The sequence below is a fragment of the Exophiala aquamarina genome (genome assembly GCF_000709125.1).
Source record: "Exophiala aquamarina CBS 119918 chromosome Unknown aczIA-supercont1.16, whole genome shotgun sequence".
Taxonomy (NCBI): Eukaryota; Fungi; Ascomycota; class Eurotiomycetes; order Chaetothyriales; family Herpotrichiellaceae; genus Exophiala; species Exophiala aquamarina.
The window spans coordinates 661,240-680,399 of record NW_013550572.1 but is presented as its reverse complement, the minus strand read 5'-3'; the positions used below and the strand labels follow the sequence as shown (position 1 = coordinate 680,399).

The 19,160-nt window shown below is 50.1% G+C and overlaps 8 protein-coding genes across 8 annotated transcripts; 2 read left to right on the top strand and 6 right to left on the bottom strand.

The window, feature by feature from the left end:
- Window positions 1-3,434: 3,434 nt before the first annotated feature.
- A1O9_11292 (uncharacterized protein) lies at window positions 3,435-6,443 on the bottom strand (the record flags this gene model as incomplete). The annotated part of the gene is made up of 1 exon (XM_013400010.1): window positions 3,435-6,443. The coding sequence occupies one exon, from the start codon at window positions 6,441-6,443 to the stop codon at window positions 3,435-3,437; it is 3,009 nt and encodes a 1,002-aa protein (XP_013255464.1).
- Window positions 6,444-6,888: 445 nt separating this feature from the next.
- Window positions 6,889-8,083, bottom strand: A1O9_11291 (uncharacterized protein; the record flags this gene model as incomplete). The annotated part of the gene is made up of 2 exons (XM_013400009.1): window positions 6,889-7,373; window positions 7,429-8,083. The coding sequence occupies 2 exons, from the start codon at window positions 8,081-8,083 to the stop codon at window positions 6,889-6,891; spliced, it is 1,140 nt and encodes a 379-aa protein (XP_013255463.1).
- An 853-nt stretch (window positions 8,084-8,936) lies between these two features.
- A1O9_11290 (uncharacterized protein) lies at window positions 8,937-9,758 on the top strand (the record flags this gene model as incomplete). The annotated part of the gene is made up of 1 exon (XM_013400008.1): window positions 8,937-9,758. The coding sequence occupies one exon, from the start codon at window positions 8,937-8,939 to the stop codon at window positions 9,756-9,758; it is 822 nt and encodes a 273-aa protein (XP_013255462.1).
- A 923-nt stretch (window positions 9,759-10,681) lies between these two features.
- Window positions 10,682-11,589, bottom strand: A1O9_11289 (GTP-binding protein RHO3; the record flags this gene model as incomplete). Its single annotated transcript, XM_013400007.1, has 4 exons — window positions 10,682-10,797; window positions 10,876-11,134; window positions 11,216-11,377; window positions 11,479-11,589. 4 exons carry the CDS (start codon window positions 11,587-11,589, stop codon window positions 10,682-10,684), a joined length of 648 nt encoding a protein of 215 aa, XP_013255461.1.
- Window positions 11,590-13,477: 1,888 nt separating this feature from the next.
- A1O9_11288 (uncharacterized protein) lies at window positions 13,478-13,951 on the bottom strand (the record flags this gene model as incomplete). Its single annotated transcript, XM_013400006.1, has 1 exon — window positions 13,478-13,951. One exon carries the CDS (start codon window positions 13,949-13,951, stop codon window positions 13,478-13,480), a length of 474 nt encoding a protein of 157 aa, XP_013255460.1.
- A 1,082-nt stretch (window positions 13,952-15,033) lies between these two features.
- Window positions 15,034-15,264, bottom strand: A1O9_11287 (uncharacterized protein; the record flags this gene model as incomplete). Its single annotated transcript, XM_013400005.1, has 1 exon — window positions 15,034-15,264. The coding sequence occupies one exon, from the start codon at window positions 15,262-15,264 to the stop codon at window positions 15,034-15,036; it is 231 nt and encodes a 76-aa protein (XP_013255459.1).
- Window positions 15,265-16,252: 988 nt separating this feature from the next.
- A1O9_11286 (uncharacterized protein) lies at window positions 16,253-17,082 on the top strand (the record flags this gene model as incomplete). Its single annotated transcript, XM_013400004.1, has 4 exons — window positions 16,253-16,264; window positions 16,344-16,611; window positions 16,701-16,801; window positions 16,861-17,082. 4 exons carry the CDS (start codon window positions 16,253-16,255, stop codon window positions 17,080-17,082), a joined length of 603 nt encoding a protein of 200 aa, XP_013255458.1.
- Window positions 17,083-18,053: 971 nt separating this feature from the next.
- On the bottom strand, window positions 18,054-18,795 carry A1O9_11285 (60S ribosomal protein L9-B; the record flags this gene model as incomplete). Its single annotated transcript, XM_013400003.1, has 3 exons — window positions 18,054-18,282; window positions 18,348-18,612; window positions 18,702-18,795. 3 exons carry the CDS (start codon window positions 18,793-18,795, stop codon window positions 18,054-18,056), a joined length of 588 nt encoding a protein of 195 aa, XP_013255457.1.
- Between the last annotated feature and the right edge of the window lie 365 nt (window positions 18,796-19,160).

Genomic DNA, 19,160 nt, shown 5'->3' with positions numbered 1-19,160 from the left:
TTTCGAGATTGGCAGAGTACTTCTATATGAACCCTACTAATAAGCTGTTTAGTCTCTGAATTGGTCGTCTTGCTGTCATCCCTGGTGAGGGATAGCGTGGGTTTTGACTCTGTCTCCATGAATCCAAGACTGCTACATAAAGGGTTGGGATAGGACTCGGAGCAACTCACAAAACATAAACCATATGAGAAAGAGGGACTGAAGTGAGGCAATACAGTCCCAATTACATGGAATTGATACACTTCTAAACCATAAAGTGAAGTACAGAGAAGGTCCGAGAGAGCACCATTTTTGAAGGCTATGAACCGCTTGAAACAAATTAGCAGAGTTCTCGCTAGTCCTAGCAAAAGGTGTCTTCTACTTATGTTGTGAAGCTGTTGTCGTTCCAGGAAGTCACAGGATCGACTCCAGCGATAGATTTCGTCCAAGAAAGCTATGGCCCCTTCAAGATGGTTGTCGTGCACATTGGTGAGCCACATTCCTGATTGTCTACAAAGAACACACACGCGTAATACTCATTGACAGTTCTTTTCAAATTTCGTGCAGACACACCCGAAGAGATCGCCTCCGCCTTTTTGAGAGAACCAAGGAAGCTCAAGTATCTTCCATGTGTCATTGATCAAAACCTCGTGGTGGGCGGTCCATCTATAACAATGCCTGCTACGCAGAGCAAGGGATTTCATTTCTGTCACCTGAGCTATCACAAAGACCGCCAGCCTTTGGGAACATGTCAAGCGAGCCCAGAACATCACCAGGATTCTTATCCTGTCATGTTATTCGCGGACGCTACGACTGATTCATCTATAGCGTTACGAGCAACTACATGTGGCCTTTCAATGACGAATTGACACGATTCGATTTTGAGATCGAGGGGCGGGATCCGGCACCATACCTTTGTTTAGGTGAGAACTTATCCGTCGGCTAACTAAGTTCGATTCAATTCGATCCGTGGAAAGAGAGGCATGATTTGAAATGGTCCATAGAGGTTGGAGGCAGTAATACTAATATAAGCTAGAACGATCAAATTTCAAACACGAGTCGCCTTTCCAGGCAGCTTGCACGGGAATCCAACCTACAGAAAATAAAATTTCGCCAGGAACCCAGCGGCTTTTGAATGGTTAGTCCGCTTACAGGCCATGTCTTTCTTCCTCGGACTAGCTCAACCACGGTGACTACGGCTTCTCTGTCCACATGAGCTGCCGTAGGTGCTTTTTGGGAGCACATGAGAGGAAAGTCGTCTGTTTCAGTTTGATCTATGGCCCGTGCAGCATATGGCGGCGGCAACGTACGAGGAAGCCCCCTCCTAGGAGGGCCAGAACGGGCCGGAAAGTTGACTTAGCTTCCATGTCGATCATTAGATATATGATCATCGACTCTTGCACCAAGCGGAGGACCTTCGTCCACTGTGTAGTTCCCTTCTACACACTTCATCGTGTATTGGATCTTGACACTGGTGATCTTTCCCAAACCCTGCTCGTAGAGCATCGCGTTAGCGTAGTCCTTTTGCCTCATAAGTCGGCTGTGAATCATGTCCTTCTGTGCAGGATCGTTAATGTACACCTTACTTCCAGTTCCTGGTTCCCCAAAGAAGAATACGTCCTCCATCCTCCCGACATGAAGTCAGAAGGATGTCTCTTAATGCGACCTGCATCATCGACATTCGGAAGAGTGGCTGCGTATTCTTTATCTCCAACTTCATCTCGAGGTGCAGCAATCAGCCAACCGGATTGGGCCGTTGGGTTGGGTGGGATATATTCGGTGTATGATCCATGCTGAAGTGAAGAGAGCGGCCTTACGCCTGTGCAGCCGGTCGACATTCGGCGGGACCTGGTAGGTGTATAGGTATTTATCATGAATTCGGTGGAGATCTAGTTCTGAGTAAAGAGCAGTGTGCTGGTGTTTCCTATGCTTGGAAGATCATCGAGCTTCTCGGAGTTTGATGGAACGGTCCAGTGGCCAACCGATGAAGAACAGGGAGTTATGGAGATATCGTGGAACAAGCGTTGAGTCCATGATCTGAAGCGCGATGAACCAGCAAAGCCGAGATCAAGTTGCTGGTGAAAATGGATGTATGTGCTATACCTCGAAGTATCCAAAGAAGTAGACCATAAACGACGAGGTTCCAGCTGACCACGAAAGGGTCAAGGCGAAGAACTAAACTCGAATGCAAAAGAAAAGTACAATGTAAACCGAGACGAATCCAAAGAAACTGAACATGAGCGTGAACAATCCAACTTCTAACGCAAGAGCAGAGGGAAAGATGGGTAGTTATACCCTTCTCCAGCCCATCAGATTGTTCGATTTACTTGACCTTCCACACATCTTGTGCACTGCGATGACTCACCCGTTTAGAATTGAACAGAGTCATCAAGTGCTGCAATGCAGGTACGTGCTAGACTTGATGTTTGGTCGACTGTTGCACATGGATGAAACGAGACCTATGGCCCACACCGTAGTGCGAGTCAAGACTCATCGTTGCTCGTCACATCAACGTCATGCTGTGAGTTGTGTCTTCAAATTTGTTTCCTAAGACAGCACGCACGAGGTGATGGGGAAGCACGGATGGAGAAAATACTTAGGCAGGGAAAGGAGAGAAGCATGAGGAAAGGAGAATGGGATGGAATCCCGTAGTGGCGACCACTGTGCTTGGGTGACTTGATTTACCTAGACTACCCTATGATCGCGTGTGGATGAAATGAGACATGTACATGACGCAGGGAAATGAGACGGGGAGTTTGTGATTGCTTCATCATCGCGCGTTGACTTGTGTCTTGAGACTGCACGGGCTAGAAATAACGATGGAAGGAGAGAGGAAGGGAAGGGAGAAGAAGAAGGGAAGGGAGAAGAAGAAGGGAAGGGAGAAGAAGAAGGGAAGGGAGAAGAAGAAGGGAAGGGAGAAGAAGAAGGGAAGTTCGTAGCGGCCACAGGTCTTGGATGGCTGGATCGATGCACAATACGTCGATGATCGAAGTCACGCATTCCACAGGTGCAGTTGAATATACAGTTGTGAGATGCCGATTCCCTAGACTCAAGAAACGGAGTGAGGCCCTTTGCCGCGGAGTGATGTGGCGAGTGTGAATGGACTTGCTGCAAAGAATCCAAGCCATGACTCAAGTTGTTTCAGAACTTCCGCTTCATGGACTGCACCTCGAGAAGGAAATTAATGATAGTAAAGAGTGATGGTACATTACATTGTCTGCTTCGAGTACAGTCTTGAGATCTCCATCTCATACCAGCCCGAGGGTATGCAATACTCGTACATTTGTTTTTACATGGAGCAGAATGTCACCCCGAACATGCTGCCGGCTGAGGTTGGAAGGTAGAGTGGGTGTGCGTGTCCCGCAAATGCGTGTCGCATTGATTGACGACCTCGTTATAGTCTCCCTCTCCGATTGCGATGAAACCACCGGTTGTTCCCTGTCAAACTACCTTGATCATGGACGACCGAGGAAGCTCTCTCTCTTAGGTCTGCGACCATCAAATCTATTCGACTTTCCTCGTGGTGTTCTGTCTTTGGTCTTCATGCCGCGCGGCAAGATGTCGGAGTTAAACTCTTCAGCCCATTGTGCAAGTGCTGCTTCTTCTTCAGCTGTAAGTTGGTCCTCAGCTTCTGCGTGGGAGATTTGGCGCCTAGATGGACGCTCCCCAATATTTGACGACGCTGTCTTTCTCAAAGTCAATTTTTCGAATCTCGTATGAGGTGATGGCTTTACCGGTGCAGGTTGCGGCTGTACGGTAGGGTCGATTGCTCTCGCAGCGGAATGATCGAAGGTGAAAGTTTGCACATCATCAGCTGGTTTCGGGGCAGGCCTCGAAGGTTGGCTCTTTGCTGATGCGTTAGCCTGGCTCTCGCGGCCTTGACGTTCAGCACGGGGCACAAAGTCCCATGCTTGGGAAAGATCATCGGTCCTCCTATCTTCCTCCTCTTCGCGCAGCGCCTCAGCCTTTTCCTTTGCTCTTGACCGGCGTCTCCTTTTCTTCTCTTCCTTACTGTCGGATTCTCCCACTCGGAGATTTCGAAGAATTCTTGTTTTTGCGCCCAGTGCCCAGAGATCACCCCATTGGGATTTCCGAGCGTCATGATAGGCCTGTCTGCCAAATGACTTTGGAACTGTCCACCGTTCAATTTTCCCTTGCGGCGTGCAAACATCCATGATGACATGCTGTTTGCGCTTCAAGGCTGGTAGGACCAGTCTTGGTAGGTTCCAAGGACCTGGGAGAGTGGAAACCTGCTGAGTACCTTGACCTTGACCACTGGGGCTTTCTAATGTCGTCCCTGGTGCAACATTATCAAATCCGATGTGCACACTCTCCATCAAGGATTTATAATCCCTGGAGTTGCCGGGTACATCAGACTGAGCAGGAGAAGAAAGAGGATCCTGAATATGCTGCCAAGAAGTTACCATCTTTTGACGGAGATCTTTTCCTTTCATGACAGAGATATAGGAGAAATCGACATCATCATGATTTCGATCCGTCGCACCAATAACCCGTTGGAGGTAATTTGGCCTGGTGTATCTCTGCTGAAAACTGCAATAGTCCTTACGGCCTTGGGATTTGCCGGGGATCAGATACATCGGGCATTGCTCGTGATTTGTGCAAGGGGCAACAATCATAGCAGTCTTTCGACTTGCAAGATTGTTTCCATCTGTTGGATTGCTATAATGTGTATTCATACCTTCAGGAACTGCAATGCATTCTTCCAACAGTAGTTCACGAGCAGCAGCAACCGCCTCAAAGCCGCGGGGGATACCCTTTTCGATGATGATCAAGATGCCACCATCAGAGCTCAACATTGACCACAAATTTTGAACATGTTCCTTTCGTTCGAATTCCTGGGAGAGTCCAAATAGAGAGTGCGAAGCAATGACGATATCAAACTGCTTTCTCTGAGAAGCAGGGCGGTCATCCTCAAGCGTTGGGGCGTCACGGATGTGGACGTAATCGGGAAGTCTGGGGATGAATGTGGTGTTTTCTAGTAGCTCGGCAGACCGGTGCCTCAAAGTATGTGATCCTGTAAGGACAACTGATTTCGTCCGAGGAGGCGCGGGTGGGGTCAGATCAGAGGTGTGAAGGGCATTCCAATGGGCCTGGACAATTTCTCTCCATGCAAGAATACCTGCCCCCCCAGAACCGGCGTCAAGGACGCGAGGGCCACCTTCTTTTGCCAAAAGATTGTTCAGCCAGGTTATGCCAAGACGCTTGCGCGTCTCCACCAAGACGGAGGTGATGGCGGCATATGTAGGAGGCATTAGAGTGGCAATGAAAGAGTTTGCCTCCATCTCGCCCATGTTATGATCAGCCGCTGAGAGAGGAATGGGAACTTGTTCTCGCGTGCGGCCACTTCTAGGGGTCAGTGCCGAGTCTGGAAGACCTGGACCACCGAAGGTTTTCTCACTGATCTCCTTGAGGTGCTTGTTGGAGAAACCACTCATGATACTTTCCACAGGCCGAACAAATCGATCCATTGGGAGTTGGACGTTGCCAGGATCATTGGCGAACTTTCCTACAGTAGTGAAAGGGTGGGTTCTGGAAGAAGCATCTTCGTCGTCTTCTACCTCCTCCAGCAATTCCTGTTCCTCCACAATTTGGCCATTTACTGTTTGTGCAATCACCTCCAGTCTTTGCGAGTTCGAAACTAACAGCGTGGGAGGCAGAGGCCCATCCGAAGAGAGAACAATGTTGTTATTCGTGCCGTTGTCTTCTTCGATTTCCTCAATGTCATTCTCGACATCTTCGGAATCGACGACCTCGTCTTCTCTGCCAACGTACTCGACAAGTTCGCCGTCCTGATCAAGAAGGGTCGTGGTACCAGGCTCCAGAAGTTCCTCTCCCTCTCCATCAAAGAATTCTTCTTCGGGTATCGGCTCTCCGTAGAGTCTGGTATATATTTTGTATTCGTTGTCACTCAAAATGTCTTCAGGCAATGTCTCACCGAAGATCTGTCTCGCCTCTCGCGCGATCTGTTCGTGCGGCGCTCCTGAATTGCGCAGACTTGCCACCAGGTGTTGTGCTCGCACGACTAATAAATCGCGGACATTTCGGGGGTTGATGGGCTGTTTGACATCCGCGACATCAGGTGGTTGTATTTCATCCACTGCTTCTTGAACTGAATCATAGAGTCTCCTGTGTAGCTCGTCGAGTTTTCTTTCCAGCCCCGCAAGCTTTTCTAATCGAGTGTAGGCATTTTTGGATGGCTCAGCATCTGCCACTGTCGGATTACAAGGTGCGCTTTCAGCGTTGGGATCCTGCTGCAATCTAGTGGCGGTCGCATAGTAAGGCCGGGAGGGTTGCGGAAGGTTGATCCTTCGGTTGCGCCACTGAGGACGAAGCAGATGTGACTTTAGGACGGGTCTGGTAGTACAGAATCCCCGTTCAAACAGGACTTGTAGATCCGATCGGCAGCCATGGCATAGACGAGCAGTCGTGAACCGAGAAAGCATACCGTTTGCTGTGAGAAGGCCTGATTGCGGCAAAGATGAATAGATTGACCAATCTCGACATGTGCATTTCAAAAAAACTGATTACCTTGGCGGCGCTCAGCCTTGCAGAACCGTTTCGCGACGAGGCTGGGGTTATCGACCACGTGATTTGTTCTATTGATTACTTCATTTTTAAAATGATTGGCACTGAAGATCTAAGAAATTGAAAAGTGACTTCTTGAGATTTTTCGCCAACTGAAGAAGTAGTCCTCTCCGAATTATGCTCTTGACGGTACGTCGGATGACACTGCACAGCACTCAATGCTCTCCATGGCTCTCGACTCTGACCCAGCCTGACTTCCTTTTCCGAAAGGGTGGAATACTCAGCACCTATTCCTCGGTTTGGTATTCCTAATATGTTGAGTGGAAGGAAAACTTTTCAATAGTCCAAGTTCCAGCATGCATGTTATCCAACAGGGCTCCATGGAAGAGGTACAAGAATCTTGCTCTTCATGGATTGAATCAGAGGAACCGTCTTGTGGACGGTGTCTGCCCAGCCTTCGACACCCCAGGATTGCTCTCGTCTGACTTTTCGTTCTTCGAGATCTGCAAATTGCCAAAGATGGTGAACGGTGTTCAGATCACCAATTTGCACGAACCAAGCCCCTACGCCTTCCATGACTTCTCTTCGTGCATTCAGTCCTTTCCGCCAATGTGTTTCCCATTCCAATAGATTTCCTGGGTGCAGGGTATATGATCGCAGCTCGAAAATGCCACCAAGTTTTCGTGGAGGGGTGGTTGGCCAGAAGGAGAATTCCTGCATGAGTGAAATCTTCTTGGAGTAGATCAGTGTCTTGAGCTTTTCTTCGAAGGCGGGAAATTCAGGATGATGAGAGATGTTGTGTAAGGAGGCGTGGTAACCCATATATCGCTGGTATTCCCAGATATGGACTGTAGAAGCACAAGAAATTAGCATATGTTCTCGGGACAAGAAAATGAACTCTACCAAAGGTCTCGCATTCGCCAACTTCTGTTCTCCAGCTACCAACCAGATGGACCTTATTCTCGGGCATATTGGCCATCTTGGGGTACCAATGGCCAACTAATTCGGTGTACTCGTTGACCTTGTCGGGCTTGACTTCGTGAAAGACGATAGAATGAACATATTTGCCTCTTGCTAGGACCTGGGAGAAAGAACGTTCCATATCCTTGTCGAGTTGTTGGCCTTCGGGAGTGCCATAGATGAAGCTGGAGAGCTTCCCACCTGAACCACGTTTAGTCGAGGTGTCGGTTTCGGCCTGTCTTGCTTCTTCTGCAGAAGGAGCGATGGAGAGTGAGCCCAAGCCAAGAGGTTGCACGAAATCAGAAACAGAATCGGAACTAGAAAAGGAGGGAGAAGAACTTGAGGATGAAGCACTGGCAGACGAAGAAGTAATGGTTGGCAAGGACTGACTGTCGGCGAGTTCCTTTCTCTTTTTGGCTGCCTCAAGGCCATCGCGAAACTCTTTTTGTTTCTTATTAAAGGCTTCAGCAGTGTCGGGAGGCAAATCGCCCATACCGGGGGCACGGGCACCACTATCTCGGCAGATGGTGGAGGTGGTGAAGGATCGAAGAAGAGAAGAGGCTTGGTGTGTAGAGCGGGGAAGTCGTCGGGCGAGCATGATGGCGGATGAAGGTAGGGAAGAGGCAGGATGGGTTGAGGTGAGAGAACGCGAAGAGTCGAAACTGCAGCTGGAGCTGGCAAGAATGAGCAAAGATGTTTATTGTTGTCAAGCAGAGGGAGAGGGCCAGCACCAGTACCAGTACCAGTAGCAGGTGTAAGTTGAGATGCAGGAGAGCAGCAGGCGTTTGAGTATGGGGAATGGGATTAATTGGTGGAGAGAATGTGGAGAGGGAGGTACAAGGTGAGTTTGTCCCCGATCAGTAAATGTATGGAGCAGCTGAAGGAACAGGGAGATGGTGGAGGAGGTGGTGGTAAGTGAGAATCGTCGACGTCAGTGCTAAGCTGCCGAGCACCAGGGAAGAGCTGGTAGGCACAGGCTACGGGTACCATCTAGTTAGCACCCCGTGTAGTGGGACTTACACTGCATAACAAGGCGGTTAAGAGGTACCAAGACCAGCTGGCGGAAGGACACTAATTACTACATAGTCTCAGGCAGCTGCTAGCTAAATATTAGTCTAGTAGGCTCCAACCAGCATCCCCTGTGGAGGGGGGAGGAGGGGGAACGGACCTAACCAGGACCTCCACAGCCTAACAAGTAGCTACAGTACAACAGCTAGGACCTGGGAGTGTCCAACCCCACCATGCCGCGAACCACCTGGGCAGGGGACACCCAAAAATCGACATCCCACCATAGCCAAGGGACTTACTCCATGTGGTTTTCAGTCCTCCGTACATACCAGTAATTATTACCTACCTGTAGGGGACACCTCAGTAGAGAACCGACTCCTGCTGTCCCAATCCATCCTCTTGATCCCATCCCAGCGTCCATATCACTGTATCTTCCTTCAACCATGTCTGAAGCACACAATCCCCCGCTCAACTACGAAGCCAGCGCCACGGCGACGCACCGCCAGACCTCGACCACCCTCCCACAAGAAGTCGCCCAATGTCTCAAGAACACCCGCTTTCTACACCTGGCGACCATCTCCTCTGGCTCGTCGACAGACTCGATTGACGAAACACCCACCCCCCACGTCTCGCTGATGAACTACACCTTCCTGCCCTCGTACTCGTACAACAACGCCAACCACGGTCCCGTGATCATCATGACGACCAACGCGCAGAGCATCAAGACGCGCAACCTCCTGTCTAACCCCAAAGTCAGCCTGTTGGTCCACGACTGGGTGAGCCACCGGCCACCGACCTCGACGACGAATACCCTCACGGGCGCCCGATCCGGGTCTCCGCCTGCTGCCGCCACCCGAAGCAGTCTGGCGAGCTTGCTGCTGAACCTGAACACGTCAGCGCTGTCGAGCATCAGCACCACGATTGCCGGGTCCGCCCGGTTCCTGGAGCAGGGCTCGGACGAGGAGAAGTGGTGCAAGGAGACGCATCTGGAGAACAACACTTTTGGGGACCAGCCCAACGAGGAGGCGGGGCTTTTCGGGGAAGTGCCCAATGCGGATGGGAACAGCAGCTGCTACATCGCCGGTGACGATGTGCGTGTGGTGCTGGTTCCTGTGAGAGCGGGTCGGATTGCGGATTGGAAAGGTGGTGTCAAGGACTGGGTGGTGGTGAGTGAAGACGAAGCGAGTGAACAACGGCAGAACGAGGGTGAAGCTCGTGGGAGGAATAACGGCCAGCCACCACTTGTCAATGGCATCATCAATTAACTCAATATTCCGAAGCCTGTTCAAGAGTACGACTACGAGGTAGTCTGTCCAGTGTCTCCCTTCCGCATCAGAGAGAATGCCCGATCTTTACTGCCATGCCTAAGGTTCACAGTACCAATTCCCAACCACCACCAACGGCCACCCTACCAGAAAACTTTCCTCTAAATGCCCCCTTCACGCCCCTCCATGCCTTCCATGGGAAGAAAGAGCAAACGCCGCTCGTCATGAATCACCTGCTGCTCACGCTATCCTATGTTCTGAGCACCGCTGCTTCCCAAAACAAGCGAAAGAGGGGAAAAACCAGTGCTGCCGTATGAACCAGGCCGGAAAACACCCAACTAAAAAGGGAGAAACGCTAAATCCAAAAAAATCCAAAAAATCCAACAACCAGCAAAATAAATGGTCTAGATTGTTTTGACTGTCCAGGGAAACCGACGCCAGGACCACGTTGAGGTATCCGAGGGAGTAGGTAGTATGTCGATGTGTGGTAGTGCGGTAGCCAAGGCATTGCGTGGATGCGTGGATGCGTGGATGCGTGTGCACAAGGTATGTACATCAGGAGACCTGTAGTCTTAGAAGTGGGAAGGCCACGGATCGAAACCAAAAGTGTATCGAGGATCGTGGGGTTATTCGGGCCTTTGATGATGAAATTGTTTTCGCCGAGGAGTGAAAATGTAATGATAAGTTTTGGCGAGTCAGTACACGGAGTCGCTCGTCCTTCGTGCTGGTGTGTGATGTATGTATGTTTTCGGTCTCGAGAACGAAGGGGAAAAACATGTGACAATCAGTGATCTGGCGAACATCGTCCTCCCCACAGCAGACATGTTGGTAGTTTGGTTCCCAACAAGTCCCCCCAGGTTTGTTGTTTGGGGGAGTTCATGTAGAGTTTCCAGGCTGTGTGTTTGATGTGCAGCTTGAATCTCTCACATAACGGAGCACTTGGAATCGTCCTTCGAAGCGCTTGTCTTGACCTGCAGGGCCACTCGCGCGGCTTCCGTGAACGCTTCATTGACGCCTCGATTCCGCATCGCTGAGCATTCTGTTCCCGGGATAAGTCAGCAACTCATCTTCCAGCAGTTGGCAAAACAAAGTACATGGCAACGCTTTCGAAACATACCAAGATATCTTAGCGCACCAATGCGCCTGGCGACCTCCAGACCCTCACTGTACTGAATCATATTTCTCACGGATGTCGCGGCATCGACACTGGCGGCATTATTCGCGGCGGCGGCGTCGTCGTCGTCGTCCTCCTTCTCCTGTTCTTCGCGCAGATCACACTTCAATGCGCACAGCACGATCTTGACCCCGGGACAGTGCTCGTTGATTTCCTGGATCCATTTCGTCCCCACGTTCTCGAGTGAGCCGCGGTTGTCGACCTGTAGAAGAGCATTAGTCGGCGCATTCAGGAATCCGGTGCCGGGTGAATGATATGGAAGGTAGACTGGAGGATCACATACGCTAAAACACAGCATGATGGCCTGGGTATCATCATAGCTCAGTGACCGCAACCGGTCGAACTCTTCTTGTCCTGCCGTGTCCCAGAGGGATAGTTCCATGTGGATGTTGTCCACGAAGATATCGTGTACGTAATTCTCGAACACCGTGGGCTCGTAGACAGTCTATATCATGTATGAGCATTAATGTTGGCTGAGGGTTCTGCGCCATTGGAACCGGAAAGGATTTGATTCGGATGGAATGAGATGTCAAGGACAGAACGTACTGGGAAGAATCCGCGGGTAAAGACATTCAACAAACTCGTTTTCCCACATGCGCCGTCGCCGAGTAGGACGAGCTTGCGCTGCACCACTTTCTTGCCGCCGCAGAGTGGCATGTTGGTGTATTTATATGATGGTATAGATAGAGGTACAGATAGGTGTGATGGAGGTAGAAGGTTGGTCTTTCGGGAGTTTATGTTGCGACCAGATGGACGAGTTGATCTGTCGCGGTGGAGTGGAGGTGGTGGAAGTGGCTTGGTTACGAGGGTCGATGGAGTACTGATGCGCTAAGCAGCTAGCAGTTGAGAAAAGTAAACAAACGAGTGTCGCAGAGCGGAATCGGATCTGCTAGTAGAAGAATAAACTGAAGAAGATAATCGAGGCAAACAGCGGGCACCAGTAGCATGAGGTAGGAGGAAGAGGAGAGGGTTGAGGAATTGAAGTTACTTTGTCGGCAAGTCAGATATGGATGGGTATTCGGTATAAAGCAAACGATGTGCAGAGTGGTGGTAGCGAGATGGTGACGGTAGAGGTAGAGGTGGAGGAGGAGGCGGAGGCGGAGGTGCCAGTAGTGACGGCGGTGGTGGTACCGAGGACTCGTACTATTGTCAGGATGTCCAAGCCCAAGGACGGCCTCGCGCCACCCTCGCAGGCAGGAAACAATTGTCAAGGTTCAACAGTGTCGAGGTGGCTGATCGATCCAACGAAATTGTGTGCTGGCGTTGCCGGCTTGACAGGCTTTGACTGGCATGACGGGCGTGCTCGCTGTAACTAGATATCTAGGCATGGGGCTAAAGTTGAGTTTGGTTAAAGGCCGTGAATTAGAATTACTGTCCCTCCGGCCTTCCGCTTCCCCCAACTCCATCCGCGTCTGCACTCACAGGCTGCAGTGCAGGGCCCGAGCTTAGGGCGCTAGAAGTCCGGAGTAGTCTCAGACACCCAGGCATCCCGCCGCGGCCGAGCACCACCACCCGCAAACCGGTAGGGTCCCGCCCAACGCCCAATCCCCAACGCCCAACGCCCAACGCCTACAGCCAACGCCTATGAGGGAGGGGTTGGCCCTCCCTGTGCACTCGGTATCCACCAAACCATTGACGGTTGATCATCTCGTGGCGTGGTGTGGCGTGGCTGTACCTCAATGGATTCAGGGATCGTCAGGATTGTCCGCCTCTTCATAATCATCATCTTCCTGTTTCTTTAGGGCTCGGACTCACAGGAGTCGAGCCTGGGCCCGTTCAGTCAGTTGAACTGCGGAGAGATGCCTGCCCGACCACCCTGCAGATGAAGTTTGGCAGCAAATGTGGAGAGACACATGCATGGCATCTTTGGAACTTACATGGTGTTTTTGTTGACATCAGCGTTCATCTCGTGGCGGTATCTTTTTATTCCTCTACTCGGTTCTCCGTACTCGGCATTTATATGAGTAGCCCATACAAATGCTTCTCACTAGCAATGCACAGGGACGTAATCAGATTTTGACTGGCTGAGTATAGTACAAAACTGGCTGAGTATAGTACAAATGAGGTAGCAGTCTGTCTGATGGGCATTCTTGTTCTTCCGTGGGATCTTACCTCACGTTCTCTCATTGAACCCCAACGTAGGAATCCCGAGCCCGCAATCACTCGAACCCAACCATAAGCATCTAAACCAGTTGCAGTGCTATATCCGACCAGACATAGAGCCGCGATTCAACCAAACAGCTACACGCTGCAACTCACGTTAACGGAGGCCCCCCCCCACTCTGCATGACATGACTGACACCATTGTGATCAGGGCTGACATTGTGCATTCATTCTCCACAGCCTGCGCCCAAAATGCTACTCGTTGCCACTTCTGTTTCGTGCGCATTGAACTGCCTAACCCCGGTATCTAGGACCGAGCATTGAGTACTTGTTTTCTGAGCCCAGGAATGAACCGTCTTCGAACAGATTGGGATCTGCCTTGCCTTTCCTGGCTACAAACCGCCCTGACAGTCCAAATCCGAGAAACATCATCACAGCCACTTCACACCACTTCTATAACCATGGCCGCAACCATCGCTACAATCAGCGCCATCCCCATCGCACTGGCCCCTATCCGCATCGAGGCACCGTTGATGCTAAACTGCAGGACTATCCCATTGGTGAAGTTGGCCTCCGCTCCCTCGTATGCGATTGTCGTCAGATTTCCACACTGTTCGTTGAGTGCCTCGTCGAACTGGAGGGCGGCCAATTGGGGGATGGCCGCGTCAAGCGGTGCACGGGCTGGATCACTGCCCTCTGGTGAAGCTGCCAAGTAGGCGGATCGGTAGGTCGCGTTGCTAGCAACCACCGTCAGGTTGGCAATTCTGGAATAGTTGTCACAGGCCGACCCATCAGTCTGTTGCCGCCGACTAAGGCTCAGTAGGTTAATTGGAGAATACAGGGCTGTTGTAACCGTGGCAAAGAATGCGAGTAAAAGGAGGAATGATGTGATGCGGGAGAATTGTTTTGTCGACATCTTGATCTTCGTTTAGTGAAAATATGCTGGTTTAAATCTCGGCGTTGATAGAAATGGTCTCTTGAGCTTGAGTTGATGTGCAGTGGCCAGCCATGCGATAAAGAATGTACTTGTTCAGTAGTGAAGCGAGAGAGAGGACGCTGAAGAAAAAGAGCAACCAGGCTGGAAGAAAGAAGCGTGAAATGGTAAGATGGGACAGGATCCGTTTTTATCAAGTGACCACAGTAATTGCTCAGGAGCATCGACTTTCGAAACCCGATCTGGGGTTCTCTGACATGAATGATCCATAATGAAACCACGACCAATGGCCCTTTTCAGATCGCGATACTACAAACCCGACAGATCTCAGGTCATGCTGGCTATTTTGGCTGGTGATCTGAGCACCCAAGAGTTTGAGGGATGTTTTATCGTGAGGATCTGAAACCGAAAGGGTGTCGAAGTGCGTCCCCCTATCCAAGCACAGATCAACCTCCCGCCATGCTAGGCGTACCAAGCATTACAAGGCTGGCCAATCTTGAGGCCCATCACCGGATTTGGTACGCCTAAGAGGTATTCGGATAGACCGTGACCCGTGCAGTGAGTGGTGTGAGTAATCAACCTCAGAGGCATCTGTTGAGATGGAGTTGCTAATCAGAGCGCTAAGAGTAAGGAGGAGAGCATCCGATGTTTATACCATAGCTAGGAGCCTTGACTTCCTTTAGGTCAGGAGGTGTGTCACAATTATCTCCTAGAATGACCCAGGCGTCGTGGAACCACCAATAGATGAGGAGGATATGCGCGATGAAGATCCAGTAGGTTGATGCTTCACAGATGAACTGGCAGACGGTACTTCAATTAAGAAAATAAGGAGAGGATCCCATATATCTCAAGGTTTTCCGAGATTTAAGTGAAACTACAAGCAACAGATGGCAACATCATGATGCGATTCTCAAAAGCCTTGACCCACGTGTGGGCTTACGATATATCGGTTTAAGTGATGGAATTCAACACAGTTTCTAATTATGAGAAAGCTCACCAATACTTCACACTGATATCTATTAGCCTTAGCCAGCCTGTCTGGATCGGCCGGGTATTCTTGCTGTTCAGGCGCGCTCAATCTTGAACGCAAAACAACCAGGTTCTGCGTTATGGACGTTGATATACCTGACCTTCTCATCCGCCAACATGGCTTTACTGAAGCCTTCGAGCTGGTTTCCCTCAACCACCTCCGAGTCCACCATCATGTGTTTCTCATCATATGCCCTCAATAATAGTAGTCTCTGCAGCTGCTTATCCGGGATGGTGTCGCTCATGAACACAGGGCAATCATGCATGTGCACAAATATAGGACCTTTGCCACGATATGGCGTGTTACTATGGGCGGGGAAGGGATCGAAGGTCCCAATTCCCCTGTAATATAGTTTTTACAGCGCACTGCGTGTGAAGGACAATTGCTTCTAGTTTGCTTTGAAAGTTGAGAATTGTTTATTCACAGAGCTCATTCAGAAATAGTACGCGGAACGCCATCGATGGCCACTTCGGAGTAGCTATCTTACCTCTAAGTGGCCACTTCAACAGCAATGTCTGCAGTTAGCAAGGTTTTCTGACCTTACTGGACAGTTTAACAGCAAGTTGAGAAGGTTTTGAGAAATCAGTCTCCAAGAATCAATACCGGCAGATCTCAGAGAAGAACGACATCTCAGAGAACTCCGAGCTGCAAGCGGTATGATATTTCGAACACGTGCCCATGGGCTCTGACAAAAAGTTCAGATTCGAGATCGAGCAGTCGTGTCCTCAGAGGGCAAGGGCGACCGCCAAGTCCCACGTCTAAAGCTAATCTATATCAGATATAGTGGGATATAGAGCTATTATAGGGTGCCTGCTGGGTTGCTAGTTAATTAAGGTTATACTAACCTTAGTTAATCAGCCAATCCAGCAAGCCATCAGCCTGATCTCTCGACTCGTCCTATCCCCCTTTATGCGCTCGTTTACGCGCAGTTTTCAATAAATTGCAACGCCCGGGTCGAGTCGCCGTAGACCACAAGTATTCGACCCCGGATGACTAATCCTCTTTCTTTCGCTACCGCCGTTGCGGGACTGGTATCGCTGGGCCTCCAAGCCACAGTATCTAGTGAACTACTACCGACATCGTCACGCCGATCTTTCACGGAGTATCGAAAAGCCGGAGGCCCTTCTGCAGAGCCTTCTAGTCCTCAGCGAAGTGATCAAGAATCGCCAATGGCGCGCGGACGAGGAGAACATAATCAAAGCGATCAAGTCGTCCGTCCCCAGATGAGAGGACATCATTGAGGAGCTGCAAGAATGATAGCAAAAGTTTGAGAAACATTCTAAGGGGGATCTCGGTAATAAAATAAAATTTTCATCATGAATTGCTGCTTATCCATTTTGCAAGGGCATTCTCAACAAGATAACCACAGATGTGGACGACTTCAAGCAGAATCTTTCTGTGACTCTCCAGATTCTGCAAGTGAAGGACTCTAGCATATTTGACACGAATACCGAAGAGGTCAAGAGCATTGTCAAGGTTGCACAAGCATATAGCGTTGCCAACTGTGAGCGGGACTGCCTGAAACCTCCTGATGCGATGATCGACTACAACATCGCACATGATCAGCGATATGACCGAACGCGGGAATGGCTCGTCAGCAGGACGGCATTCCGTGAGTGGCTTGGGCGGGATAATTCATTCCTCTAGCTCTATGGCTTTGCAGGTTGCGGAAAGCCAGTCCTGTGCTCTACCGCTTTCCAGCATACCTTTCGCCTGCTCTTACCGTTTTTATTTCCATTTTCCATGGTGAAAAATATGGCAATGCATTACAGGCTGCATACCGTCGCGGCCATGCGAAAATAGTACAAGTCCTGCTTGACCAGAGGGAAGACATCAATGCCCAATGTGGACGAGATAATAGAGCAAGAGAGCACTATACGGTGCCAATGGCTGGGGCTATGAGAAATTGGGGACAACACTACTCGCCGTGGGTGTGAACGCACAGAACAAGTCTCATATGACCGCATTCTATGCTGCAGCTACCTGTGGACATGAGAAAGTGGTACAGCTGCTACTCAATGGCGGTGCGGATGTCAACACAGAGGAAGTTCCTGCGTTATGCTCAGTATCAAGGTATGGTTAGGATAAATAGTGAAGATTCTGCTCGATGCTGGTGCAGATATCCAAGCATCAGGGACAAAAGGGACTGCGCTTGCTTTTGCATCTAGCTCTGGCCGCCAGAAAGTGATGCAAGTACTACTCGATGCGGGTGCGAACATCAATGTCCAGGGATGAAAATCTCAAATGAGCTCCATACAGGTTGTAATTGAATGTGGTCATGAGGATGTAGTGCGCATCTTCGCGATGCTGGAGCGGACGTAGGAGATGATGACAATCATGAAATGATGATAATGCCGACGGCATCGAAGCAGACGAGAATCTAGTGTGGTAATCCCGTGCCCCGTGTTTGAGGCAACAACATTCACGATGGGATCGGTGGTTGCTATTAGGTAAAGAGAGGATTACCCGAAACGCCGCCTGCCACGTTCATACAGGAGAGAGTTCATTACCTAGACGCGAAAGGTACTGAATGATAAGCAGAGCAATGATCAGGAGGGCAAGGTTGTCATCTCGCACAGGGACGACTGTATCATCTCAATCGCTGGACAAGTAATGTGGTGTATGTAAGTGATACATTCACACAGGAATAAGAGGCAACTTCAACAGAAACCGTTCTGTATGTCAGCTACAGCAGCTTCGCTCGCATTGTTGGCTTCGACATTGACGACGCAGGTTCAGCGGATGCGAATAGATCAGATCCGGCCTTCTGCTATGGTCGGCCAGCCGGGAAAAAAATAGTGAGCACGCACTTCATGGAGAAGGGAATTCGTGAACCTTGGAAAACTCTGTTCTTTTTTGGGTCGTCTTTGACCTTATTTGTTCCGACCCTCACCTGCATCAAGAGAACAGGGTACATTTCATGCTCAATCATCGCTGGATTTCGGGGCTTGCATATCTCTTGGATGGGCCGCGACGACCCTGTCCATCCACGTAAGATGGCAAGGGAAAAACTCCATGTATCACCATCACCACAAGCCAACACTATCCCCACGTCTAATTCTCAAGGATGTTGCCCTTCTCGCTCACGTACAAGCCGTCCAAGAACTTCCGAATATCCTTGTTTCGTACTCTGCAGATCTGTTGGATATCGGCGGCGGATTGTGAGACGGCTTCCAGGCTGTTACCGGTGAGTTCGAGTTGATCCTTGACACCTTTGGATGTCTCGATGGTGACTCCCTCGGGGATGTCGACGTGTCGAACGATCTTTTCGCCCAAAAAGTTTCTGAATGAAAACGCACCGAGTCAGCCAAATACTTATACTGTCCCGCATGGTTCAATGTTTCATACCTGATCTCCAGGTGGAAGAGACCCTCATTGTTCTTCTCGATGTTCACGTTGATGGGGAAATGGGCATAGACGTATCGCATTTTGTACTTATAGCCCTTGGTGACGCCGGTGACTAGGTTCTGGATGATGGACTTGACGGTTCGGAGAGTTGCGACATTCTTTCGAGACCCGTGGTGGATCTCAATGCGGACGAGTTGTTGGCCCTTACTGCTCTTGGGCAGGGAGAAGGTGACGGCGATGTGAGACAGATCCTTTGTCAGTTTTCCTGTAGACGGAACTCCGTTAGTCACTGGATTTCGCATTGCTCAATGGTGCTGCGCTATAAATACAGCGACGCAGTCGGATCTTTCGTACCTCGAGGTCCCTCAACGGTCACGATTCTTGAGCGGATGTGGATTTTGACATCGTCTGGGATAACCAGCTGCTCCTCGGAAAAGATGTACTTCATCTTGAGCAGTGGTGTTGGGAGGGTGAGTGGTGGGTTGAACGGGCTCGAAAAGCTGTCTCTACAAAAGTTCGATAGGATTATTCTCCCAAGGTCGCAGCGATGCCAAGAAAGTAGGGTTTGTGTGAAATCACGAGGCTTGGCGGCGAGCATCAGCCTTGCCAAGCGGACTCCCACAAGGCTGGGCTGGAAATCTCCAAATCATCAATCCAACAACTCCCCCGGACTATCATCAATTCAGATCACGTTCGATTCGCCGTTCTTTAACAGAATACAATTATTTCTTGGTTGTTTCAATTCCAAAGTCTTGGATTCCCAAACTCCACGCTGTCCCGGGTATCTTATGCAAAATAGTAGTCTTTCCTCCC